The sequence below is a fragment of the Leptosomus discolor genome, chromosome 8 (genome assembly GCF_034619465.1).
Source record: "Leptosomus discolor isolate bLepDis1 chromosome 8, bLepDis1.hap2, whole genome shotgun sequence".
Taxonomy (NCBI): domain Eukaryota; kingdom Metazoa; phylum Chordata; class Aves; order Leptosomiformes; family Leptosomidae; genus Leptosomus; species Leptosomus discolor.
The window spans coordinates 36,546,041-36,573,534 of record NC_141398.1 but is presented as its reverse complement, the minus strand read 5'-3'; the positions used below and the strand labels follow the sequence as shown (position 1 = coordinate 36,573,534).

General features: G+C 41.8%; 1 protein-coding gene across 1 annotated transcript in view; it reads left to right on the top strand.

Annotated features, from left to right (window-relative positions):
* Positions 1-27,494, top strand: part of MBOAT1 (membrane bound glycerophospholipid O-acyltransferase 1) — a 60,851-nt gene that overhangs the window by 15,882 nt on the left and 17,475 nt on the right. Inside the window, exons 2-6 of the mRNA XM_086469107.1 lie at positions 11,058-11,203; positions 11,728-11,805; positions 15,498-15,593; positions 25,155-25,210; positions 27,423-27,477. Coding sequence (XP_086325233.1) covers positions 11,058-11,203; positions 11,728-11,805; positions 15,498-15,593; positions 25,155-25,210; positions 27,423-27,477 — 431 coding nt within the window. The remainder of the gene's footprint in view (positions 1-11,057; positions 11,204-11,727; positions 11,806-15,497; positions 15,594-25,154; positions 25,211-27,422; positions 27,478-27,494) is intronic.

Here is a 27,494-nt window from a genome sequence, read left to right as displayed (position 1 = left end):
GCTGCAAGCGCACATTGCTGGCTCGTGTTCAGTTTTTCACCAACCAGCACCCCAAGTCCCTCTCCGCAGGGCTGCTCTTGATCCGCTCATCACCCAGCCTGTGTCAGTGCTTGGGATTGCCCTGACCCAGGTGCAGGACCTTGTATGTGGCCTTGTCGAATTTCACAAGGTTTGCACAGGCCCACCTCTCCAGCCTGTCAAGGTCTCTCTAGATGGCCTCCCATCCCTCCAGCTTGTCGATCGCATCACACAGCTTGGTGACATCATCAAACTTTCTGAGGATGCACTCGACCCTGCTGTCCGTGTCACCAAATATCAACCCCTGAGGAACACCACTCGTCACTGGTCTCCACTCGGACATCGAGCTGTTGACTGTGACTCTTTGAGTGCGACTGTCCAGCTGGTTCCTTATCCACTGAGTGGTCCGTCTGTCAAATCCATGTCTCTCCAATTTAGAGACAAGGATGTCGTGTGGGACAGTGTTGAATGCTTTGCACAAGTCCAGGTAGATGACATCGGTTGCTCTTCCCTTATCCACCAATGCTGTAACCCTGTTATAGAAGGTCACCAAATTTGTCAGGCACGAGTTTCCCCTAGTGAAGCCATGTCAGCTGTCACCAATCACCTCATTCTCCATGTGCCCTAGTGTATTTTCCAAGAGGATCTGCTCCATGATCTTGCTGGGCGCAGAGGTGAGACTGACTGGCCTGTAGTTCCCTGAGTCTTCCTTTTTTCCCTTTTTGAAAATGGCAGTTATGCTTCCCCTTTTCCAGTCAGTGGGAACTTCGCTGGACTGCCAAATATGATGGATAGTGGCTTAGCCACTTCATCCACCAGTTCCCTCAGGACCCGTAGATGCATCACATCAGGTCCCATGGACTTGTGCACCTTCAGGTTCCTTAGATGGTCCCGAACCTGCTCTTCTCCTCCAGTGGGAAGGTCTTCATTCTGCCAGCCCCTGCCTTTGCCTTCTGTGACTTGGGTGGTGTGGCTGGAGCTTTTGCTGGTAAAGACTGAGGAAAAAAGTCATTGAGTACCTCAGCCATCTCCATGTCCTGGGTAAGGATATTCCTTCTCCATATCCATATAATGGGGCAAGTTATTTTAGATGTGCCAGTTCCCATTCTAGTGAAGGCTTACACTTTAAGCCTACTGTTTTATTTTTAAATTGGTGAATATATGCAGGTGCAAGGCTTTCATCTGGCCTGAAAGTTAAGCATGTTTCTGACTTGAGACTTTAGAAATGTTGCTATAAGGATCCTGTCATTCCTACATTCATGCAACTCCCATTGACATATAGGAATATAATTTGCATTGAAGCCACAGAAAGATGTGCCAGCAGGGTGGCTGGGTATACACACATGTGTCTGTATCGTCTTCCTTTATATTTTGAATAAATCAACTATGAACTTATGTCAGTTCCATAGACAAAGTGAAAAGGTGCTTGACTTGCTGTGCTGTGTTCTAAGGTTTTAAAAATGAAACCTTTAAATCTGGTGGAAAAAAGCAGATCTGTGTTGATGCTATTCTTAGCACTGCTACTTGGAAGTTATTTACTGAAGAATACAAAAGTAGAGACTGAACTGAAATCTCTGGAGCAGTTAGTGCTTGAGGCTGGTGAACCTGAGCTGGATCATGCTTGATGAAACCGGTTTTCTTTTTTGTTGCTGACCCACTGTTGGTGATAGATGAGGTGATGGTGATAGAGAGCAGGGGCTAGGCAATGCTCTTGAGAGGTTGTGTGAAGATAATGGTTTGGGGTTTGGGAGTGCACATCAGGTCTGAGAAGACCAGTTGGGAACAATATCTATTATCCAAGAATTCATTTCTGAGAAAAAGATGGGTAGCAGGTTTTATTTATTTAACTTAATAATTTTTTTATTGGATATGAAATTTAATATAATCATTGTTTAACTAATTATTATAAAAACTAAGGATCCAAGCTACAGCTAGTTGCCTGAGCCCTACAGGTGGCAAAGAAAGATGGGAAGCAGTGCTGTGGTGTCCCTGCCATGGGAGGTTCCTAGAGCTCTAGCAACTTCCAGAGGAGGCTTTGCAGGCAGTCAAGTCTCTGCTTTGTTGTATCTTACTCTCCTGGAGTTGTAGTTTTCCTTATTTCTGTTCATTTGTGCTTCAACATCTGTCGCCTAACTTTCTGTACACGTAAATCGGGTCTTCTGAGTGGACCCTGTGAGAAGAGCCGGAGTGATGGAGTAATGTGATGATAAGATAATTCTGTTCCCTCTGCATCAATGTGACTCTATGCATAAGCAAGGAGGGTAGGCAGTAGAAGATGCCATCTTTCTTACAAGAAGTACAAAATCCCAGTGAGTTCCTACTTCACGTGGAAGCCTTTGGAAAAGCAAGGCTGGTAGTCCTGGTGGATTTTTTTGTTTTCTGCCAAAATTCCAATTTGGATAAGATATTTCACTCCTCTTTTTCCTTTTCTTGTTAAAATATCCTCTATGCTTGGACCTGCTGGCTGTAGTTCTGCTTTTAGACATGTCTGCTGTGTTATACCATGCGATGGTATACCTGCACAGAGGTATGTCAAATTATTCTTTTTAAAGTACTCTTTTTGGGTTAAAGGTACTGTAATTAGTGTGGTACCTCACTGTTGAGTGGGCTGAAGAAATGGGGCAGCTCTCTTAACAAGCTAAAGTCATTCCAGCTTAAAAAACCCCACCTGAATCGCTAAAGGCTCCAGCTTGTGTGATTTTACTGCTGCTTCTATTAGAGGTAGGATTTAGTGCTGGCTATTTCAGGTACAAGGGAATCTCATCACACTATGTTTTGGTGTTACTGAGAGAACAGTAATTGCTGAGTTACAAGTAGCGGCAGAACATCGCTGCACATAAACGGTCACTACTTAAACATCTGTTCGACATACAGAGCCATTACAATTCGATATAAGAGCTGTTGACAGCAAGCTAAAGCTGTATTTGGATCAGGTCCACGTGTTAAATTTATCAGCCATCAAAGGTAAATGTATGGGTGTCCGACTTAGCATTATGATGTAGATTTGATTTCTCAAGCTTACTTTTGACTTAAACGTTTTTCTTTTAAAATTTCTGATGACTAAGGGTTTCATCTGTTCTATAGCTATATTTGTGTGTCCTGCTAATGATTATTCTGCTAGTGGCTTCATAGAGGTAATCCAGAAAGAACATCTGTTTCAAGTTTATAGTCTAAATCATGGAAGGATATTTGACCCTGTAAGTAGGGAAACAGCAGAATTTACCCAGGAAAACAGCACAACAGGCCAAAATACTGTCAATTTGGCATATTCAACTTTACCAACTCCATTTTCTGCATGCAACAGCAACAAATAAGTGGGGCTGTGAGAACTGAGTGCTGCTTCTGAAGAGGACAATAATCTTAAATTAGTCACGCATATATACTTCTCTCTCTCTCTCCTATGAGAGAAATTCTATTTCAGAGCTTTGCTTCTGCCCCCTCAAAAGCTTCCACAGGACTTCTGCAACAAAAAGTCAGAGAAATGAGTTGTTTCAGCATAATATTGGAGATGTGACTTTTCAGTAGTTATGTCAGTATTTCCCCAATGTAAATGAATTTGCCTTCTCTCCAATCCATGCAGTTTGCAATTCACAGTGCCTGGCTGTAGAGGGAAAATAACAGCATCTTGCAGGTGACAGTCAATTTTGATTTCTTCACAAATGCCTGTTTGTGCTGGCTCTTGGTGCCCTGAGTTCTGTGCAAAGCAATACCACTGTGGGCAATAAGGGGAGCTGCACAGATGATGTTATGGGAATACCTTTCCTTCATGCAAGCCTAAGTCAAAATTCTAGCAGTGGGAAACTTGACATAGTTTCTGTGATCCCGCCCTCTTTTTCGGGGTGTTTGTCACCTTCTTGTTAGTGTTAAATGATCTCTGTAGATATTATTTGTCCTTGCAGTTCATAAAAATAGTCTGGAAGATGTAAATATTTTGAAAAATTTCAGTAAGTATCAGATATCTTTGCGATGATCTGATTAAAGAATATTCCATCTCTCATTCTTAACACGCCCATTTTAAATATCACAATTTGGATGTTATGAAACTGTCATAACAGCAGGTCTATTTTTCAACATCAGAATAGAAGTGTCTCCAGCAAAGTGAACTTAAACATGTTGTTTGCCAGGTGTCTGCGGTTATATGTGCAAAATAATCTTTTAAACAAAGAAAACAAGTTATTGCCCTTCTGTAGTTCTTGCTTTAGTCTTTGTAAGAAAGACACCATCCTGAAAGATGGGGCTGATCTCTTGACAAAGTGGAATGCTTGATTATGGCATCCATAAATACTACCCAGTGCTGCTGGGCTCCAAGACAGTGGTTTGACTTGAGAAGGAGTTGCTGTTGCTGTCAGTAGTTTCTGTTAACATAGTTCCTTATGCTATTCCAAATAGTTAAAACAGCTGTTTGGTGATCTGTGGCAAGTTAGGGAATACAGGAGAAATTCTAATTTACCAGATAAAAACCTTGTAGCAGCTCAGTAGCTCATTAATAGATAGCAGGAAATACAGAGTATCTTGACTGGGGGCTACAAATTCATCTTCATATTGAGCCGCCATGGGAGGCCTCTGTTCGTACATGTTCTTTTGTTCAGCAGATGAAATGTAGATTTAAAGCCTTATTCTCTCATTTGGCTGGTAAGCATAAGGCCTAGAAAAAAAGGAGAGGTATCTTCTGCAATGCCTATAGTCTGAGGACAATCTGCATTATGTGCCGCACATTGAAGCGGGCATGGACGTGGATGCTAGCTGGGAATGTTCTAGCAGCCTGGCTATGCTGTTAACACACTTGTATCTCTGACTGCGAACATGTGTGAATGTGCAACATGTCTGCTTTTTGTCTAAAGGCTGTGAGTTGGGGGACATATCAGCACCTTGTCAGCCAACAAGTTAGCAGTGTGATTTCTCATAGTGATTTTCATAGCGAATGAATTGTAGCATTAATTGGAATTTTGCTTACAGATGCTTGTCCAGTTTGGGTAATGGACTTAATTGCCATTTAGAGTTTGGAGAAAATTGCGTGGTCAATTTGTTATATCCTCCTAGATTTTTGGAAAGTGAGATCAGTTTTTCTGCTAGCATAAGGGAGGAAAAAAGTAGTAAAGGAAAAGCAAAGTATTTTTGTGGTCAAAACAGAATGCAGGATTTTTTTTCCTAATACTTAACTATAAGGAAATGTTGAAAGCACTAAAATAACAGACTACGTGCTTAATCTTATGTATTATCTCTTCCTAGAGTGTGATCTAGTAACCCTCAAATGTCTGTTACTACTTCTTTAAATAGGGAGATTTGCAGATGCAAGGCTTGTGGGATGAGGGGAATTGAAACTTCCTGAAATGAGTGATTGGGAGCCTACTCTGTACTATGGTAAGCAGTGACCAAGACTATTTGTGATTATTTATTTGGTGGAAGGGTATAAAGCCAGGTTTTTGCTGCTTATTGTATTTTCTGTTTCCCGTTTCAAGCACTTCTAGCTAGGAAAAGTACTTTCCATTTTCTCCATGTAAGATTTTTGTGGGGTTTTCAGTCATTTTCCAGTGCAGCAAAGAACCCATTTACCTGTCACCTTTTGGAAATGTGCTATGGCTGCATGACTTTCCTGTTAGAGGAATTTGACAAATTGCTACTTTTTTTTTTTTTAAACTCCACCATGGAGCCTGTTTGCCCCCAGAATGAGAGGTGATTGTTCCCACTCAGTGTTACTGGCAATGGGCTCATGTCCTCCAAATGCTGAGCTTTTGAGATGCGTATTTAATGCCAGATATTTGGAATTTTTATTTTGTGACTTGCCAACTGGCTGTTGCCCTTCAAAGGGCCCACCTGCAGATGACTAATGGGACCAAATAAGAGACAGAGCAAAAAGTTCTATGGTTTTCCTCTGAGAATGGTTAGGAGGTTGAAGAGATGACTTTCCCATGTAATAGGCCCTGCCTGTCGACGGACATGACTGAAAAGGTGACTCCAGATGCCTAGGAACTAGTGTTTCCCCTTCCTACAGTGCCAGTCCAACATTTGCCAAATTGGTTTCACCTCATTAAATTGGGAGAAGGTGCAAAGGCTTGAGGCAGATGGAACTAACCTTTTATGAACTTTGAGGGCTTTGATTTAGCATAATAGTATAGGAGGATCTTGAAAACATTATGGTTAGTTGTTCTTGTGTCAGTATTATAGGTGCTTAGTTGGTTGATTTGACCCGATTGGTACCTTTGTATAAAACTCAGATTTGCAGTCTGAACATCACTTTGAGTTACTGTTACTGCAGAATTTGAATGGATAAAAGGAGGAACTACAGTTTATTGTGTTTTCTTGTTGTTCATACCTGGTGTTTACATGCTCTGGATCCATCTGGCCTTTTAAAGTCAAGACTATTACATATTAAAAAATTCCTTAACCAGGCAATGATATCTATCAACCCAGTCGGGCAGGAGCTGTTACAGATTTTCTCTCTCTCTGGCAGCACAGATATCTTGTTTCTGCATTGGAAGGCTGTCTTCAGCAGGCTGTGACTCAGATACAAGACTTCCAGGTGTCAGTGCAGAACCCTGTGATGAGACTGCTTTTCTGTCTTCCAGTGTTTAATCATGGTCAATGGAAGGAAGATAGTATCTTGTTTTGGCAACATATCATGTGCTCTGATTCCTTATTTTGTTACATCTTACTTGCTAGAGCATGGAAGAAAATGGCTGTAAAAAGCAAAGGTGTTTCTTTTCTGCTGGCAAAGTTGAAACTGGATGTAGAAAAATTTGATGGGCAACACTGAATAGATGTGACTACCTAAAAACATGAGTTAAATGACTTAAAATGGTGGATTGGAATAAGAAGGGTTAATTCTCGTGTCATTTCTTTTCTTATTTTCATGTTATTTTTCTGCGAACACCATTCATCAATGTTTAGAAGCCCTCAATTTACTGTTTACAAAGTGCTTTTAGCGACAGTGGAAATAGCCAAAAAGGAATAATATGAGCCCTTTCCTCTTTGGGAAGGGAAAGGGAGGAAAGTGTGACTGTGACTTCACTTGTGATGCAGTGCAACATTTCTTAAAATCTTAGGGATCTGTTTACTTAGGTATCTTAAATATGTAGAGTGAAGAATAAAATTAATGTTAAATGGAATGCAGTAAAGTCATTGTCAGATGAACTGACAGTCTTTGTGTGTATGCATGTGAATGCTGAATGTGTTCAAAATGTTGCATATAAATAACTAAATAGAGGTGATAGTCATATGAAAAGCTGTCATATCCCTCTGTTATTCTGCGGAGAACAGACCAGATCTGGTCTGGTACCAAGGTCAGTCCTCAGTTTTAAATCCAGAGTTCAGCCTGCCAGGCAGAAAAAAATTTATCAGCACGTGGAAAGGAGCTCCCCAGTTTTACTAGTATCTTGATGTTTGTCTTACACTCCCAAGAAACAAACAACCTCCTTCCATCTCTTTGCGACAGGTTATAGTTAAGAAAGATTTGGCTTGGTTTATCCACACTTTCAGTTTTGGCTCAGGTAAACTCAGAAGGGATTGATCTGCAGAAGTATTCAGCGATTGCTTAGCACCTCTAAAAGTCAGTCTTGCAGTAAACTATGTGCCAGACTGAGCAGAGAGCTCTGTGAAGCTAAGTTTGATCTTCAGACTGAACCCCGCAGAAATCAGGTCATCCTGGTGCATTCAGGTTCTAAGTGCAGGCCTATAGGTGGACAGATACAAGAAGTGTTCTCCAATATTATTCCCCAGTGGTTTTGTCCAACAGGTACTGAATACCTCGTGGATGACAGAAAGGTTTTATCAGTAATTGTTCTATTTACCTGGCTTTCTTGTTCACTGGTATCCCTCTCCCAACCCCTCTGCTGATGAATCCTTTGAAACCATTCAGATCGTTTGTAATGTGTGTGTGTTACTGTAAATATACGCACTCAAAAAAACCCAGCCCGGACAAAACCCTGAAAGCCTTAATGGTAGACAAAGAAAAACAAACACAGCATGTTGTGTTTAGAGGTAATGCTGTCTGTCAGAAAAATGTGGCCCTCAGGGAAAGGAACCTGGAAAGCTGCTGAAGATCTATAGTGGTTGCAGTTCAGAAGGGAGGGCAAAGGCATGAATGTTCTCAGCCCATGAGCAAAAGTCTTCTCTTTCTGCATTTCAGGCTGGTTTGTTTGTTGTGTGTGGTTTTGCTTTTGTTTGTTTGTTTGTTTTATCTGGGAGTTGATCTCCCAAGCAGTGCATTTGGTGCAGCCTTCTCACTTCCTTTGTGCTATTGTGGTAGGTCACGTAATGGTCAAATGATGCTCAGGAATCTTGATGTGTGTTTGTATCTTTTCGACACCATCACTGTCATTTGCAGATCCTGAAAAGGAAGGTTAGATTTTTTTAATCATATCTGTAACTTTTAATGGTGTGTTGTAGCCTTTCCTCTTTAAGGTCCTTTCTAGCTTAATTCAGTACAAAAAGAGTAAATAAAAATATTCTGAGATTATTGCTCACTGAGTACATTGGATCTGGGATGTTTGGCTGCTCTGCAAAAACAACCCTTATAAATTGAAAGCTGATTGAAACGTAAGGCTAGTGTGTACTTTTGCTTTTATACTGATACAAAGATTTACCCCAGCTCCTACAAAAACAGCGTGGAGAAGAAATTGTCTTGGTTGATTTTCATTTGCAAAATGAAGATGTGATAATGGCACCGTTGGTGTGCCCATGCTACCTTGATCCAAGTATCACAGGTAACACATGCTCAGAGGAATGGATAGCGTAGGCAAGCAACAGCGTATGTATGCAAGGCCGCTGTGCTGTCATAGATTGTATCTTCACTTATAATGAAGTCTCTGCTGCTTGCTTGCTGCTGCTGCTGTGGTCACTTGCTACAAGAAGTGTGTTTGCCATGGGATCTTGCACTTTCATTTTGCTCTGTGTATGAGCCTCTGAAGTCCCGGCATCTTTACATCTCCAACGGAATGTGCAAGAACTGAATGAAAGTAAAAAGCAAACACTTGCTTATCTTGATGGTTTTTACTGGTGTAAAGCTTGTGAGTGATGCTGCACACAAGGGGGTATTGTCTTTTAAACAGTTGGCCACATCAGGTTTCTTGGAGTTCTACACTTTCCTTCTTTATATGGAATTGGAGGGGATCTGCATGCCACAAAGTTGAGCTGCGCTGGATGTACTGGTGTGACCCTAAGTGGGAGCAGGCTGAGATGGGATTAAGGTTCACTGAACTGTCATTGATGAATTTGCATCCATCAGTCTTGGGGGACTTGCTTAGAAATGGTGCAGTCAGAGCAGTCCTGTTGGGGATGTCCTCTCCAGCCACTTCTGTGGTACTTCTGGCTGTGGAAGGAGGGGAGGGAGGAGTGAGTGTTTTGGATATAACCGCATGGTAAGAGACCAGATAGGAGTTTGGAATTTGTACTGCAGCATCTGGGTTTTGTGAGAGCAGTGCAATTTTGTTCTCTTACTTTTCAAACCTTTCACGTAAAGTAAGAATTCTTATTTAAATAAAGCATGAAGTGTTGTCATAATAAGACTTTGCTAATTACTTGCTTTTGGGTATAGTTCTATGATACGTTATGCTATAAATGCTGGTTGCTTACATGAACAAGAAATAAATCGGTATTGCTTCTGCTCCAAAGAACTAAAATTCAGCATATTAAGTATTTAAATTATTGCATTATTCTATTGCATGGCTGCCTGCATCACTGAAATAAAGGAACTGGAGCAGTGTAGCCAACAAACCTTTAGTAAAAGCATTTGCTTGAACAGCACCATGTTGGATATAGTCCATCAGAATAAAACCAGTTTGGGTCTGTAGTGTCTTGTTAAACACATTGTAAATATTTTTGACAAGAAGCCTGGCTGAATCCCACCACTGCTGAACAGCCAGCATATCAGAGCATTTCCGAGTGAGATATATCATCCTGTCCTGGACTGATAGCTTTGGATAATCCTCTAATCCAAGTGATTGCAGCCTATTTAGTTTTGCTCAGTCTAGGATGACTTGCTGCTGGAGAGCTCAGGGTGAATTTTTTTTTTTTTTTTTTTTAAAAAAAAAAAAAAGGACTGAGCTGAATAAATTAATTTAACTCCAGCTGTCTAGGGTCCAGGCTGGATTTATGGATGTCCTGTCCTAATGCTGTATTGCTCTGTTAGAGACAGCTCCTGAGCTCTGTTCCTCTGACTTGTAGGATTTTTGCTGAGGCTGTCAAAGAGAAGGTGACTTGAAGAAGGCAGCTTGGTGTTGGTTTTGCTCTGAGAAAGCTGAAGCTTTTGCTTGTCCTTCTGACTGATAGGAGTAGGCTCTAGTCATGGACTGCTTGCCTTCTGCATATACTTGTCTTGTGCTCCCACTGCCATCGCCACCTCCTTACAATGGGGCCAGACTGCTTCCCGCGCTCTATAGAGACATGCAGTAGCCAAAGAACAATTGAGAAGCTTTTTCCTTTAGCTGTCTGCGTGATGGTAGAGCAAAGTTGCTTTCTTTGCACTCTTGAACTGTGAAAAAATGGTAAGTTGAAAGGCCTGCTTGGAGGATGCTGTGGAGTGGAACATTTCAGCTAAGGCAGCTGTCCAGTTACTGCTTGTGAAACAGCATCATATCAGGATTGTTGATTTTGCCCTTGTTTTGGGATTTGTGGAGAAAGTCAGGCACTGGAGCAATGCTTCAGAGTCCCAGTCTCCGTCCTGGCCTCTGCCTCCCACCAAGAGGACAGAGAGGGAGCTGATGTCCCCTGCCTCTGGGTTGGGCTGGCATGCCAGAGAAGAGCCCTGCCCTGAGAGAGGGAGAACTGCCCAGAGCCCACCCAGACATTGGGTAGCTGGAGCCTGCTCTTCCTCTTGTCTGAGATTTGGGGTGACTACGTGCTTGTTTAGTTCCTTCTGTTGTTGGCCAAGGAAAGGTACCGCATGGGCTCACAAGTGAGAATGCTAAGAAACAAGATTCATTGCTCTCACTTTCTTCCTTCCTTTTCCTGGCTCCACTCTTTATTGTTCTAAGAATGGAGAGACCCCTTCCCTCCCTCCTCCAAGAATCACAACCATTTTTTGTTTTGTTTGTCTTTTACAGATCAATTTTGTAGCCTGTCAACTGTTTGCACTTTTGGCTGCGTTTTGGTTTCGTATTTACTTGGGTCCCAGTCATGCCAGCTCCGCTGTTCGCCATGCATTTGCCACCCTCTTTGGAATATACTTTGCTGTCTTCTGCTTTGGCTGGTGAGTATTTAGTCGCCATGTAGACAAGGAAGGCTTGGGTAAAAATATTTCAAAATTTCATATCAGGTTTTCTAGATTACATCTTTTTAGTCTTAAGGCACTTTCTATGTTATCCTAAAAAAAAATAAAATTCCTAACCAGCATAACCGTCCCAAACCCTCAAAGTAACTTGAACCGTGAAAGTATTTGTAAGTGAAGTATTTAATCAGTGATGTTTTTTCTGGAAGCTAAACCACACCAGTCTGCTGTGAACATACCTCTTTTGGAAAAGACACATCCAGTTTGAATGTACACTTTGACCCAGGCTGCTCTTTCTCTCAGTGAAACACATTGACAATATCTTGTCAACAACTGTTAATTTATGTTGGATATTCAGATGTCAGTGTGATAATCCGTGTTTACTGATACCCTGATATGACATTGCATTTATGTTATTTGCATGGAAAAATATTCCCTCGCTCTGAACTGCCAGCCCTTCCAGGTCATCTAGAAATTATCTAAATACTTACTTTGTTGTCTTCAAGGTATTCCATTCATCTTTTTGTCCTGGTGGTGATGAACTATGGCATTATGAATATGGCGAGTATTCCCAACATCCACAGGTGAGCTGGTATGGCCTCAAGTCTGGAGCTACCCCTCTGACAACTTCTCTCCTTTCATGGAGAAGCATGAGGGGTTTTTAGGGCCACCTTCTCATCTTTCCCACTTTTCTTTCCCTGTTACTGCAGGAGCTTTGTTCACTCAGTTACAGAAGCAGCTGTAATCTCAATTTGTGGTTTTTGCATTGATATATTGCATTTCCCTACAAAACTGCTGGCCTCAAAAGTTGTTTTTTGCAGGCTTAATACTTCATGCCTGTGCCTCTAGTTTCTTCAACATAGTGAAGTCATACTCTCCTTGGTCTTGTGTCCTTGAGGATTGCTTTTAATAATCCGTATTAATGTGTTTTCCTTCTTGCTTTTTGGCCTTTAGGTATTTTCCACTTACTCTTGAGTTAGGTAGTTCAAATAAGGTCACTGTGGGAGCTTAACTTAGTGATCTACGAAATTAAAAGTCTTGCCTTTGGTACTGGGCTTTGAGCTTGAAAAAGTAGAAAGTACCAGAAATCTCATTGCTTTGAAGCAGAAGCTTATGGCATTATCATGAGAAGTTCTTCACCATGAGATCTTTCTTTTCCCTATAAAAATGTCTCAGAGGAAGGAAGACACCTAGGACTTCTGAAGTGCTTTATCAAACAAGTGCCTTCCTGGCCAAAAGACAAAAATGAATACTACGTTGTAGTTATATCTGCTTCTTTCACTAAGAGGAAGTTTGTGTGGAAGAACCTCTCTGCTCAGTCACCGAGCCTTCTCGTGTGGGTACCATATTCTCTGTTAGAGTTCAGCATGTGGGAGTTTTTCAAATTGTGTAGGTGGAGTCATTTGCTTCCCATCAATCTGCACAAATAGGAACTTTTATTTGTAAAACTGCTACTTTATAGCAGGCTAGAAGGACGAGCTGGCAGTTATTCCCACTTCTGTACTTTTGTGTTGGTCTCCCTAACAGCATCTGGTTAATACTGTGGTTTGGTTTGGGTGTGTTATGGGTGATTTCTGTCTCTACGCTGTGTGGCTGTTTCTGTAGCTGCTGCTGAATGCTCACATCCACATCCATCTGGGCTGGGGAAGGGGAACCTTTTATTCACTTGTCTTCAGGGTCAGGGCTATCTGAGCATCTGATGCTCACATAATCATCCCCCCTTCTTCTTTATCAGTTCCTGAGGCAACCCATCTCTAATATCCAAATGGGAACCATCACTTGCAATTTCTCTAGGGTTGTTTAGAAATGTGAGCCATAAAACCAGGCCTGTCTATAGCAGTCACTACCATTTTGCACCAGTGAGATAGGTACTAATCAAGGTTTTTCCCACCCCCTCACAGAGCGCAAAGCCCAGAAGTCCAGAGGTAATTAATAATTTTTTTAAAAAGTAATTGGATAATGCTTATGAAAAAGATGCCATCCAGACATCAGAATGAAAAGGTGCTAAAAATGGGTATTACTTGTCTCCTGGTCATTGTCCCTGCCTGTCACTTGGGGGAAATGCAAGGGTTACTGATTGTAGATCAGAGGAACCAAGTGTATAGAGGGCATCATCCAAAACTTACTGGACATCTTCCTAGGCAGGTTGGGGTGGTGGCAGGGAAATGGGCACGGTTTCAGCAGGAAACCCCCTCACTCTTACTGTTTAGCCGATTAGTCACAATGGGAAAATTAACTGTAAACAGCAACACAAATTAAGCTGGTTCGTATCATGTCGCTCACTGCTGTGAGACAGTCATATGTTGATTTTAGTTAATGCGAAATAGTAATCCAGCATGCTGAAAAACCTTAAGAGGGCTGGAAGGATTGGGTTAGGGCTTTTCTACTGTATTCCACTAGCCATAGCAGTGTGACTCAAAGTGCATCCACTTTATTAATTTAGGCAAAATAACAGTGTATTCAAGCTGCTTGAGAACAAGCTTGAAAAATGCCAGTTTAAGGGCTGAACCTGTTCATACAGGGGGCCTGTAAGAGCACTGGATCCTTCATAGTGGTGCTCCAAGACTTGGCTTTTTTCCCCAAAAAATGAAAGTGGAAGTGAACAAATGAAATAAAGAAACTACATAGTTTAACCTGCATGCTCCTTTCCCTGGTTATTTTCTGCTAGTTTGCTCTCTGGTGAGGCTGCCAGCCTTCAAGGCCTATAAATGGACAAATTAATCCAGCATCAGAAATGCTCCCAGCTGCAGCAGCAATTCAGTAGATCTCTCCGTGCTCACCCTGCTTTCAATCTAGGTGCTTTACACTTAAGCACCGAGGTTTATTTTAGATGCTTCATCCAGTCTGTCACCATTAACATGTCTGAGCTGGGTGACTTGCCTTTGGAGGGGTGCTTGCTGTTCTCTGTTGATGAGAGGGAGCCCCAGGACCTCACTGAGGCTGGACTGGGTGCCTGGCCCAGATAAGATAAATTCTGCTCTGAATCCCCTGAAGAAGCTGTCATGTCCCTTCAGCCTGCTTTTCATCCAGCTGTTTGCTGTGGGCCACATGACCTGCAGGTTGCCTTGCAATCCATCACTGTCATTCACACTGCAGTTTATTAGTCCTCAGGGAGGAAAAATTCATTTCTTTTAAAGCTAGCCGTGATTTGAGAAAGGCCTGGCTCATTTACAGTCATCTGCTGACTGTTCCTCTTGTCTGATTTCACCTTTAGTCACCCACCATGATCAACCCTCCCATGGGTCTGGGGGGATCCTGCTGGGTGCGCAGGATGTGCTGTCTCATTCTATAATCTGTAGGTCTTTTCATCTTCTCTCCCATGTGGCTGACTTCTGATGCAGGGGACACCAGCAGACCTGGTCCTTGCCTGTCCATGTGATGCAAGCTTTTCATTCGGGTGTTGCAGCTCTCCATTGCATTTGTCTAATTTGCTTCATGTGTCAGTCTGTTTCCAAATATCCATCTACTTCTTACCTCCCCTGTATCCTCTTTCTTGCTCAGGTAAATACAGGGAGAAGTTAGTTGGATGAAAGGCTGCCTCTGCCCCACCTAGACACTGCAACACTTCCAGTCCCCAGACCGTTCAGCTCTTAGGATAGAGTCATGCTGCTGTCCTGCCTAATGTAAGAGAGTGAGTTTGTCACTGTCTACTTAAGGAATGCTTCTTTGATTGGACTCAATGATCTTAAAGGTCCTTTCCAACCTAAATGATTCTATGATTCTTCTGGAGGATGGCATATTTCAGCATGTAGAGCTGAAAAGATTAGGCTATGTGTCATTCTCTGCCTTTGTACAAAATCAGAAGAGAGAGTCTATCTTAAACTTCAAATATTTAAGTTTCTGGTACATTTGAGGAAGAGTTGTACATATAAATAAAGAACATTTACAGATTAAAAAGGCCGTGGATAACCTCAGTGATGCACATACAATATCAGCTGGTTTCAAATACTTGAGTCAGACAGAAATTTCAAAATAATATGAGGGCAGAAACTCTGAAATTGAAATGCCTGACTTGAAGTGGTCCTATTTCTTCTTTTCTTTTTCCCCACCCCCAGTGTGAGGACACATCTCTGTAATGTTTGCGCTGGGTACACAAAACCATCAGTCCTGTTTGAAAATTTCTGCCAGGCCTTGTAACGTGGCTTCAGACTTGTGAACAACCTAATTTGCAAAAATCAAACCCCACTCCTAAACAAGCCCAAACCCAATTTGAGTGATTCTAGTTCTTGTTGGTACTTGTATTGGTAACTATGTGTTCTGTATGTTATGTTTTTAGGTACTCCTTTGTCGTAGCTATGGGATACCTCACGTTGTGCCACATAAGCCGAATATACATATTTCATTATGGTATTCTCACTACAGATTTTTCCGGGTGAGTGAGTCTGCAAGCTGGGTCCTATGTCAATCAGTATTAGTCGAATTCAGTACTTTCTAAGAATAATTTTTATGTTATTGGTGGAGCACCTGCAATTTTGTTTCCCTTAAGCTTTTTCTAAGACTTTTTTTTTTTTTTTTTTTTAAGGAAGGAATAAACACCATGTAATTTCTGCACTGATTCATTGTTTCTGCTGTTTTCTTGCTACGCACTCTCTAGTTAGGAAGGTAGAGTTTGGTTAGCTAGACTTCCACCTAGAGCAGCCTAGATAAGCCTGCACAGTCACTCCCTGCAGCTGGAGGCGTGCTTACAGCCCTGCGAGCTGCACTGCTGGTGCTCTGGTCCCTGGTGTTTTGCCCTTGGAGGTGGGGTGGGCTGCTCTTCTCCCACCTTCCTAGGCACAGCCATCAGCTCCAGGTCATCCTTTCCCCTGTTCTGATTTATCTTGATGCTCCAACTGGGAAGGTGTTTCCCATCCCAGGCACTCCAGCAGGTGGGAAGGGAGGACTTGGGCAGGGGGTGAGTGACTGGGGGAGCTGGGAGGGGGTGGGTGGGTACCCCGGGCAGAGAGACATGAGATCAGCTTTCCTCTCAGTAGTGGTCTTACGAGTTCTCTCACGGGGGCAAGTTGTGGCTGCTGTTTAAATAGCAAAACTTTTCATATGCCATGCATTTCTGTGGAACAGTGTTTTTCATACGTATTGTAGTCTTTCTTTGATTTCGCTGAAGTGGTAGAGGATGCTTTGCAAAAATACAGACAGCTAACCCTATATATTTTGTTTATGAGAGGAAAGTATGCTTTTGCATGGTTTAAAACCAATGTGCTAATCTGTATTCCACTTGTTTAAATGAATGTCTAAATGCAGTGTAATTACTAACATACTATGAAAATGTCTGTAAACTGGCATACTATGTTGTAGATGCCTCTTCCAAGCCTTGTGCTGTCTTACAGGCAGAGTAGGAAACCAAAGGGTTTTGCTGCCTGTGTGCATGTGTCTCTGTGTGAGGTGGTGGGTTTAAGAATTTAATTAAATTTCAGAGGGTGGGGGGAAAGTTCCTCTGAGACTTTTGAGGGTTTTTTATTAGAGGAGGGGGCAGAAATGGTAACTCACATATTTAGAGATATTTATTTCTATGGTTCTTTTAGTACACAAAAGCATGTCCTGAAAGAACATGACATACCAAGAAGCCTATAAATGGGTTTGGAATGCTGTAGCTCTGTGTGTGCATAAGACAAAGAGGGCAATGTGAGAGAGCATGCTTTTCTAAATAGTGTGTACAGAGGTGTGTTAGCTGTCTCTGAAGGTGTTTAATAAAGATCCAGGTGAGACTGTGGGTGGAAGAAGAAGAATGGTGGTTGTTTATGTATTAGACTAAGTAGCATTTTCTGCTTTCCTGATGAAAAACGAGCTACTCTTATGTAATGATGAGCTTGAGGATAATAATGGTGCTGAAAGAGTAATTCCTGAACTTAGTCTGTTATTCGATTTTGTCCTGATGCTTCAGGGTATAAACCAATTCCTAAACTTCACTCAGACATAAAACTGCCAAGGTGTAAACAACTGGAAAATGTAGTATGGATATGAACTGCAACTTCATGGCGTATTTTAAAAACTAAGAATAAAAATAAATATTGTCGGTGATATTAATAAAAACTTGCTATCCAAAGTGCTGAAACCCAGGTCAGCCTCATAAATCTGTCTCAAAACCTGTTTTCCTCAGCTGTAAATAATATGTGCCTACTGAGGCTTTATGTACATACCTAAACAGATGTGATGACCCAGAGAGACAAAATATACTCCTTGACTGTGGTTTTATCATATAGGAGCAGCAACTGAACCTTCTGTTGTTTGTTTTCCCATGTTTGATGGTTTCACACCTATTGCATATGGTAATAGGGAAGCATTCAAATAGGCTCCTGGCTAGAAGGGTGGCCTTAAAGTTCTTCCTCAGGACTTCAGAAACAACCAAGACAGGATCCATGGAGCGATGCCCATCTCCCTGCAGCCTCCCACCCTTTTGGGCAAATGAAATGTGTCTGGAGATATATATTGAGAAGGCACTGGATTTAAGGCAGTCTTTAAGAAGAAGCAAAAAGCCTGTTATCTGCCTGCTGACTTGTGTTTGAGGTGTCAGCATCCCCTAAGTCTCTGGTGATATCTGATTGCAAGGAGGAAGTTTTAAATCACATCACATAAGCACCTAACCAGTTCAAGTGCCATCAGTTTTCCTGTGTCAGTTCCCTAAAGCGATGAGCCAGATGTTGAATGAGTGTTTCCCAGTGTCAGCGCTGACAGCTGCCATACCTCATTTGCTGTCTTAACTTGCTTTGGGCACTTAACAGCTTGCATGCCTAACCCTTTTGATGTGTGCTTGCAAATATATTTTTTTGGGTTCTTTAGTAATAGTTGTGGTGCTGTTTGTTTGGAGTCCCCCCATTTTGAGAACATAGCTTGTGAAATGTAGGTAGAGATGGGAGAGAAGGTGGTAACTTTTGAGTCTTGTCCTAAGTAAGCTGAAAAATGTAAGCTGAAATTGTGCCTCAAGGTAAAGAAGAAAACTTGTTCCTTACTGGTGGCTAGTTAATTCTTCTAACTCATGTGAGGGGTAAGTCTGGTCACTGACTCCCACAATCAAAACTGTGCTCAAGCTGCTTGCAGCATTTTCTTGATTCAAGAGTTTTTCATGTATTGCATAGTACTGAAGTGAAAACTCAATTTTTATTTTTTTTTTAAAACTATGCCAGATTTTAATGAAAAACAGTTCCTGTTTGCCACGTTTTAATTTTAATTACTTTTAAAAAATGTCTATACATTTTATCAAAGTTCTTTCTTTTACATTATTTAATAAAAATATGATGACATAATTTAGGAATTTTCTTTTGACTGCTTTCTCAAAGAAAACTATTCATTTTTGAACGCTGATTATAAAATAACCTGCTGTGCTACCCCCTTAATTCAAATCAGTCTTTGAGAGAAACATGCGTATTTTATTTTGCTTTGTTTGCCATGGCATTTATACATTGTACATAGGAAAACTAAATCCTAACTCTTTCTCTCTCTTTTTCTCTCTCTTATTTCTTCTTCTTTATGCTAAGAGGATTGTGCTGGTAAGTTGCCTGGTTGCTATACAACTTTGTAAAAATAGTGATGCTAACATACAGTTTTGGTTTTTTTTTATTTTTGTCACAGGCTCAGACTGAGTATAGTAATATTATGACTTTATGGAGAAATTAGTTTAAAATAAATCGAGGGATCTTGATTGGGATTTTTGGAAACTAGTAATAGATATGGTTTTAATCTAGCAAGCTGCATGAACAAATGCCGTATGCATATGATCATCTGGACAGAATTCAGAGGAGCTCCTCATCCATATGAAGTTGTGTCTGTTTTAATCCTTTGCTTGATTAGGACCATAGAGCTTTTTGGTTTCCTCTTTGAATTCTTGCAGTGTCTGAACAAAATTTCCTAATTTTGCAGCTCATTTGGTGGATGTCGGGGAATGATCATGCATATGTTTCTTGCTGCCATTCCTTACAGAAAAACTCATTTTGTGAAAATCGCCACACATGCTGGCATTGCTTTCAATCTTCTGTTTGTCTTAGAGAGACTACAGCTGAATTACCAGGGAGACTCGACCAGTTTTCCTCCCTACAGATGTCACTCTTACATGAGTGTTTTGGTGGACATCACTCTTCAGAAGATAGTGGGCACCTTTGTGTTCGCTCTCTCCCGAATAACAGAACAGCAGCAGCATTCCCAGCAAACTGCTTAGGAAGGGGTGGTCATTGGACGAGCCCTCTCGAAAAACCTTATAAGCAGATACTTTAGTAACAAGTGTCACTTCAGGCAGTGAATTTTTGTGGGATGATTAGTGCTTTGTTGCTGTTGTTTTCCACCCTCAATGTCTTAGTATCAACCACAAAAGAAAGGAACAAAGGTACAACAGCCGGGTTTTACAAAGGAAATACATTTGCTGATGGAAACAAACATAGATGTGCCCTGTTACCGTGTTAAAACAATGCAGAAATACGAACTGGTCCTGCGAGTTCAGTTGGTTATTTTTATTTTCTTGTCTTTTCAATGGGTAGAGTGCAATACGTTGTTGCAGTGTATGTTCCAGCAGCCTCCGGTAACTTTGGTTGGCAGACATCCTCCAAGGCAGCCCCACAGTGCAGGAGCAGGGCCAGTATGGGGGAGGCGGTCAGTGTTCCATACCCACTCACTGCTTGACTGCTCCGCAGGGCATTTGTCCACTTGGAACTGCAATGAGATCACTTACTGTTGGTCACACAGAAGTCCTGCAAGAGCCCTGGTGTGGGAATTAGCCAAAATTCAAGCAGGTGGTCACTACTAGAGAGCTTCACACATCTAGAGCATCCCAGGACGCTACTCCAGAAGTAAATACTCTTTTAAGTGAAATGCTTCTATCGTGAAGGCGTAAGAAATACTGTTTCACTAAAAAAACCCATGCGAAACAAATTGGATGGTACTTTGGAGGCGTGAGTGTGTTCAGTGAAGTATTTTTCCTGTGTGCTTCAGCACTTCTTCATTTTGCTGTCGAAAGCAGAAGTGAGAGCCTGCTGCCAGTGAAGCCATTGTGGCACCTCTGCCTTGGTGATCCCCTTGGCAGCACAGTTAATGTCGCAGCAGTGTGACCGTGTGAACTTCTTGTCATGGCTTCAGGGCTAAAGAGATAAACCTGAAATAAATGTTTGCTGTTTCGGAGTCTTGTCTGCAATGAGCCTTTTGACTCCACCTCCTCTCTTAGTGAAATCAGGTCAGTGGAAACTATTTCTGGTGAGCATGTGCCAGACTCCTCCATGGGATTACCTCGGGTCAGGCAGACTCTGCTTGGTAAATGTCTTTTCTCTCATGAGCGTCGAAGCTTGCTCAGTGCAGAAGCAGCCTGTGATACGGGGAGGATCCCCACAGCAGGCTACAACCAATGCTGATATCTTTAGTTCTGCTGGCCTGTGCTTCTGGGCAAATGTATTGCATTGGGGAAAGCCGTGTTTTAAAATTACGTTAACTGGTGTATTTTCATTTGGAAGGTTTGCTTAGGGAGGTAAAACCCTCTATTGAGCATTCTCTGTAAACTGTTGTGTCTTTGTCTTGTGTTATTTTTCAAGGCATCTAACATAAGGTAAAGACGGTTTTGGGGTTTTTTTTTAATTTGTTGAAATTTCCTATTTCATATTGACTCCCTGGGACAATTTCTGGATGGGTTTGGGTTTGGTTGGTTTTGTTTCGGGGTTTTTTTTTTTTTTTTTTTTAATTAGAAGTTGGCCACTATGGTTTCTGTGTAGGAGGTACAATGCAGTTACAACGTGAGATTAAACTCTTATCCAACATATAAAATGAGGGGTGGGGGTGGTGTCATACCACGTGTAAATCAAATTCTGTGTTTCTGTGCTAATTTGTAACTGTAGTGCTTAGTAGGACAGGTGAAGAGGAGAGGATGTGAAATCACCACTCTGCAGGTGGCTGCAAAGCGGCTGGAAGGTGTTCAAATGTGATGGAGTTCAAGTTGCTGAGGCTTCTTAAATGTGTTTTATTTCAAATGCTTCCTTCCTGGGGGTAGGTCTTCATGCTTCATCTGTAAATGCAAGTATAGAAGGTAGATTTTCTTTTTAAATTCAACCTAATAATTTGCCCCACTTGAATAACCTGTGCATCTCTCAATTTGGGAGAAAGAGAGGTCATTGGAAGTTTTATAGTTTTGTTAGCTCCCCTTCCTGTTTGTAGCACTACTGACTTCCCAGTAGAGTCTAAGGTTTAAGGTATTATCCTGTCAGAAACAGTTGACTATATGTGATATCGATGCTGTATTTTTTGTGTTTACTTACTCTGTGTTTTATTGCTATTTGAAGTTAGAGCTTGCCTGAAAGGCTGGATAGAAATGACAATTCAATAATCTGATATTGCCAAATTTTAATAATCAAAACTTACATGTATATTTAGGAAATGATGACACTCTTTTTTCCCCCTAAATTAAATGTATTTTTTGTATCCAATTTTTGATAGTATTTGAAGACTTGCATCCTCATGCATTGCTCTGCAAATATGGGGGGAAGGACTACTTTTCATTCTGAAGAAAAAAAAGCGGTCTTCGACTTGTTCTGTGTGTGTGTATGTGTTTACGATGAGAGATTGGTCAGTCCCCAGGGAGAAGTGGGAAGGGTGTAGATGTGCAGAAGGCGGGAGGGCTCCACACCCCAAAGGGATGCCAGAAGAAGGGAGACCTCCAGTACTGCCATTGTTTTGTTTTGCTCTGGCCTTTCCTGCAGCGGAGACTTGGTCCCCCAGTGAGACCAAGCCAGTGGGGGAATGGTAAGATGTGAGGGAGGAGGGAGATGCTCCCTGTTCACCTGAAACCTTGCTTACCCGTTGTGGGAAGTGCTTAATGATATCTGATACTGATCTCATGAAAGATTTAGAGGGTGTCATCCCATTGCCACTGTACAGCAGGTTTCCACCTTCCTGAGTAGGTTGTAGAAGAGATAATGTATATATGTAATATGCTGATGGCAGGAGAGAGAACTGGAGGTGGCTCCAGTGCACTTTGTGGGTCTCCCTCCCTCCCACCCTGTCAGCAGCATCACTTTTGTGCTTGTCTCTCCTGGAGCTGGGATTTGAGGGAGGCAGACCGTCTGTCTTTTCTGATGAAAGCGTAATAGAGGCTGACTTATGCCAAGTTACCATGCGCCGTCAATGAGGCAATGAATTCCTTATATAGATGAAGAGAACCTCTCTCTTCTCTGTGTTTATACATTGCATGGCTTTAGTGCAGGCTGCACTTCTGCTTCCCCCGGTTAATCAGCACATCAGGATTGTTTGCATTTTGGTTCTTTCTGGCATACAGCAGAGGTCCAGTTTTCTGAGGCAAGTATCTAAATTTAGGCACTTAAAGGCACACAGTTTTGGCTCTGAGCCTGAGGTTTAAAGTTACCTACTTCAATATTGGCATAAAGTGCTAGCTGTAAGAAACACATGCAACAAATTGAACCAATTTGAAGTAAGTGTTAGTGTTTGCCCGTAAAGCTAAAAGGTCAAGCACTGGCAAAATAAAAATCTGTGTTTATTGCAGTAAAACTGCTGGTTAACTGACAGCCTCAGTCTCTCTTAAGGATTAAAAAAAAAAAATCTGCTTTTTTGTATGCTTAAAGGATTTGGATTTATGTATCTTTGAAAGCAAAGCTAAATTTTGTCTGAATGGAAGAATCTACTTTGAGAAATAGGATGTTGAAGATAATGGTAAAACAGCTTATAAATAACTTTCCTTGAAAGATGAATTGGAATAAAAATTAGAATGACTGTTTCACAATATTGGAGTTGTCTGGAAGGTGAAAAATGGTTGTTGAATTTGTCCATTCCTTAGCTGGTATCAATGGTCAAGGTGACCCAAGGAGAGCTGCTGTACAGAGCCTTGTGTTATGGTTGTATTCCAGATTTGTGTATATTTAAGCTTGTTCTGGATTTGATGTGTAGGCTTTTTTACTGACATTTCACGTAGAGACTGCTGAAACAATAAAAATAGTTTCTGATTAAGAAATTGGCTGATATTGCACATTCTCTAGTTTTGGTGAGAAAATGCAAATTACACTACCCATGCAGAATTACATGTGGACTCTTGAAAAAGATCAGCCATATTTAATATTTTTAAAAAAGACCACTTAGGATGAAAGAATATCTCTTTGCAGTATTCTTGTCTTTACCATGCTCAGCATATGAATTACCTTGAAAATCAATTTGATTTATCATAGTGGGATAATCAGATTGCAAACAGTTTATCTTAGCCATTGGGTTTACATTTAATTGTAACCAGAAGGTCAATTTAGTTGAGGATGATTCAAAATCTCTTTTAAATCTCTGCAAAACGTGAATATTTGTCTGTTATTTTAGATAGAAATATCATTGAATGAAACTTTTGTGCTTTTTTTTTTTTCTTACCTTGAGAAATTGGTGAGGAAAATAGAGTGCTCAGCTGAAAAAAAGCCTTCAGCTTTACATGCCAGAAAATATACTACAGTATTTAAAATGAATAGCCTTAATATTTGGAGTAATCATCTACACCTCTTCAAGAAGTTTTATATACTGGTCAAACTCTGTAAATGTCATGTACACAAACTCAGGTGTTAATTTCCATGTTGAAGACATCGTATGTGTTCAGGCAGAAACCTCTGTACAGTTTGTGTTGATAATTTACCACCAAATCAAGAAACAATCCATTGTATTAATCATCAGCAAAGACAAATCTCTTCTGTTGAAGTGGTTTTACATATCATCATTTACATGTCATTTTACATCACCACAATTAATGCTTTGAAAATGATGAGGTATCCTCATCACTCATTACAGCCTCCTGGCTATCGTGGCTGTGAAGGTCACGTAGGCAGTGTGAGATCTGGGCAGCCGGTGCTGGTGTCCCCAGCAGCAGAGAGACAGGGAGAGGCAGTGTTGGCAGATGCTCATCCCTTGCTTTGCCTGCCATGGGTCCTTCCAGATTACAGGTGTTCAGCACTGGGTTTTGTGTTTAGGGCTCCACAGCCCTTTGAAGCTGTATATGGACCACAACTAGTCCCCCAGCCTATGGACGACTGGCTGGTTCTCCCCATGGTTTTCCCTCCATCTTTCTTCTTACATACCTCTGAATGCTCCTGACTGTGTCCTTTACCCTCCTGGGGACCAGCTCCTGATGCCACGAAGCTGAGTTTTGCCTTTTTTTCTATTCCTTAGCTGCAGCAGCTCACATTTGCCTACAGTGTTAAGCAGCTTTGTAAAGCTGGATGCTGGAAGTATAAGCAGCCCCTGTTGAACATAGTGGCTATTCCTATGCTGCTTGGTTGGTTGGCTTGCAAGCTGCTGGGTGGTTGTAGCCTCTAAGCGTGGCTCAGGTACAGCTAGCTCCATGGTTTTGGGAGGCTCCAGATCCCACACACCTAAGCGCTCCCTGTTGGATGGTACATCTTGGACAGGCTGTCCACAAGGCACTTGCATGGCCAAGAAGCAAGTGGGAAACTGCTGTGCTGACAGCTATTCTGGTATTTGCACGCAGTCCTAGTTGATAGGGCTATTCATGTGGGGAAATAAGCATGTGTATCTGCAGAGTCAACATAGTTTTAGGGCATTGAGACTCACAGACAATAGGAAAGGAAGAGTAAGAAGAGTTATGTTACAGCAACATTGCTGTATTCTAGTGTTGCGTCGTATGGGCTTGAATTTGTCCTTTGCCTGAAAGGAAGCCCAGTGGACTGCAGAAGCTGGTATTTCCTACGGGTGCACTTTCTTCTGATTTACAATTTGCGCTGCTACAGGATGGGGAGGCATAAAATAAGGCTTTGTGCGCACTTAGCAATTAAAAATTCCAGTGCAAGTTACTGTGGGGTTGTTTTGAACCCAGGCAATTGTCTTATGCCTGAGTTCCTCCTTCAGTTTTAATTGGATGTTTTGTTGCTAATACAGTTACGCCTTTTAAAGGGATAAAGACATTCAGTAAGAAAGTTTGGAATAATTTGTATTACGAGACACGTAACTGTTGTTTCTGTCTTTGTTACAGCCCACTGATGATAATTACACAGAAGATCACAACACTTGCATGCCAGTTACATGATGGTAAGAGAAGGGATCTCTTCCCATGTCCTGAGGACAGCCTTTTTGTTCCGGTGCATTCTGTGGTTGAGTTACGGAGTGGATGAATGCAGTTCAGCGAGTTGCTCCAAATGAAGACAAAAAATGCTTTGTGGAGGGGAAACAAGAAACTTCAAGTTTTGATCAGTTCTCTAGGATCAAGCTGTCTTTGCAGTAATGAAGATAACTGTTTTCCCCTTTGGATGCTGTACTTCCTTGGGGCCCAATTTGGATTTTAGCTAGTTCCAGTGTCTGCTGTTTAGATGCTACAGTGCATCTCCATTAAGCTCTCTGAAGCTGTTCTTGATTCTCAAAAATCGTTGTGTTTGATACATAGGTTCAGTCATTAATGTTAATGTAGCAAAAATATGCTATCACTGATACATTCAGTGATAATATACTCCATGGGTTGTGAGAGATGGAATTCAATAGGTTTTTGCCAGTGCAAAGAGAAGCACAGTTGCAAGCAAAATAACATTGTCTTCATTCTTGTGCTGTGCTGTGACAAAGAGCACTATTATTTCCCAGTAAAATGCCAGTGTCTAGTACAGTGCAAAGGCTAGAAATGTCAGTTGTCACCAGTACCATTATTGCTCATGTCTACTGATGTTGCAGTGTGAATTTCTGGTGGTCTGAGGCCCGTTGCATTATAAGCTGTGGGTGGCTGACTAAGTAGTTTGCTGTAGAGTTGTTATGATCTAGGGTTTAGGTGATGGCCACACCACAGACTGCAGGGTCTGGCATTGTTCGCCAGCCAAGTTTACACAAGTGGGTCTAATGGTTTTAGCTGGCTGTAATGGGTGCAGCTTGAAGCTCGACTGATTGACCTTGTTGACTTTTGTGTTGCTGGGGCTTCTCTGCTTCTGTTATTTATGCTAGCCGGCCTAGGTATCGCTGCATGCCACAGGGGTATGCAGCCTAGGTGCACACCTGGAATATTGATGGTAAACAAACAGACAGAAAAGAAAAGATAACAGCGGAGGCAGGAGCATTTTAAGCAGACCAGAAATCCTACAGATTAATGATGGTGGAAAAGGCTTCTTACATTTTGAACGTCCATATATGGAGCAGTTGATCAAATAGAGGCAGCTTGTGATTCAAGCACCAGTGACAGATTTCTGTTTGTAAAAATTTAATGGAGCTGCCCATGAATGGAAACAGAGAAACAAGATATGAAGCCCTTTAAGTAAGTAAGTGCTTAGTTGTTTCCCTAGAACAGACACCCTCCCAGTATCCACAAACTGAAATAGTGGAGAGAGAATGGAAATAAGCAGCTTATCAGCAGTCTTTTTAGGAAATGGGTCTTGTGTGTGTATTGGTAATGATGGCCAGTACAGTAGTGTTAATTGATGCCAAGCCCCTGATCTTGTGGAGCTGTATACATGCATACTTAGCATCAAGGGCTGTGACTCATCCTGTGGTGAGTTGTTCTGCTGAAGCCAGTGGGATTCCTCACAGTATGTGCAGCTAAAGCTTCAGAGTGAAGGTTTTGAGATACTTGCTATGAGCAACATCTGTTTACATACTGGCCATGGTACAAGATTTTTCCATAATTTTCCTGGGACAATGAGTCTGTGCTCTACCTCTGGCCCCAAAGGTCTTGTGTACTCAGCAGGAGGTCACCCTTCCAGTCTGAGCCTTGTACAATTCCAGATTATTACTGATGTGTGTGTTTAGGCTTGCTCTAGCAGTCAGCCAGGCTGCTCGTTCACACCAGTGGAGGTCCTGTTCCCTGAGAGCCCATTTCTCTTCCATTGCTCACTCCTCCTGCTGTGAAATGCTCCATTTCTCACCAAGGAGCCAGCGGGAGGCTTGTGCTTAAATGAGCCAGCAGCTTCTGGTAACAGAGGTCTTTCCAGCCCAGGACTATTAGCAGGGTCTGCTGGGGGTTGCTGCCAGTTGGTGGCATTGCGAGTTGCATTGTATGTGTGCGAATACCATGGCTGCTCTTCATGAAAGTGTAGCAAGGGTGAGAAAAGGGGAATGAGGTAAGGAACTGGGTAAAGAGGTAGGGTAGAACATGAATATACCTGATCCAAAAGTTAGGAATTGAGCTGTATTACAGCTGCCTGTGACAAAGAAATATTGAAGCCTATGGCTTTAGAAAGTTACTGTGGGATGGAAACGTAAGGCTTTGGGGATAGCTTTCACGGCTTGGCTTTCAGAAAGATCTAATGTGACTTTTCTTTCTCTCTAGGAATAGGACGTCAAGCTGAGGAGCTCACGGCTGAGCAGAATCGGCTTGCTGTAAAGTAAGAATTTAATTCCC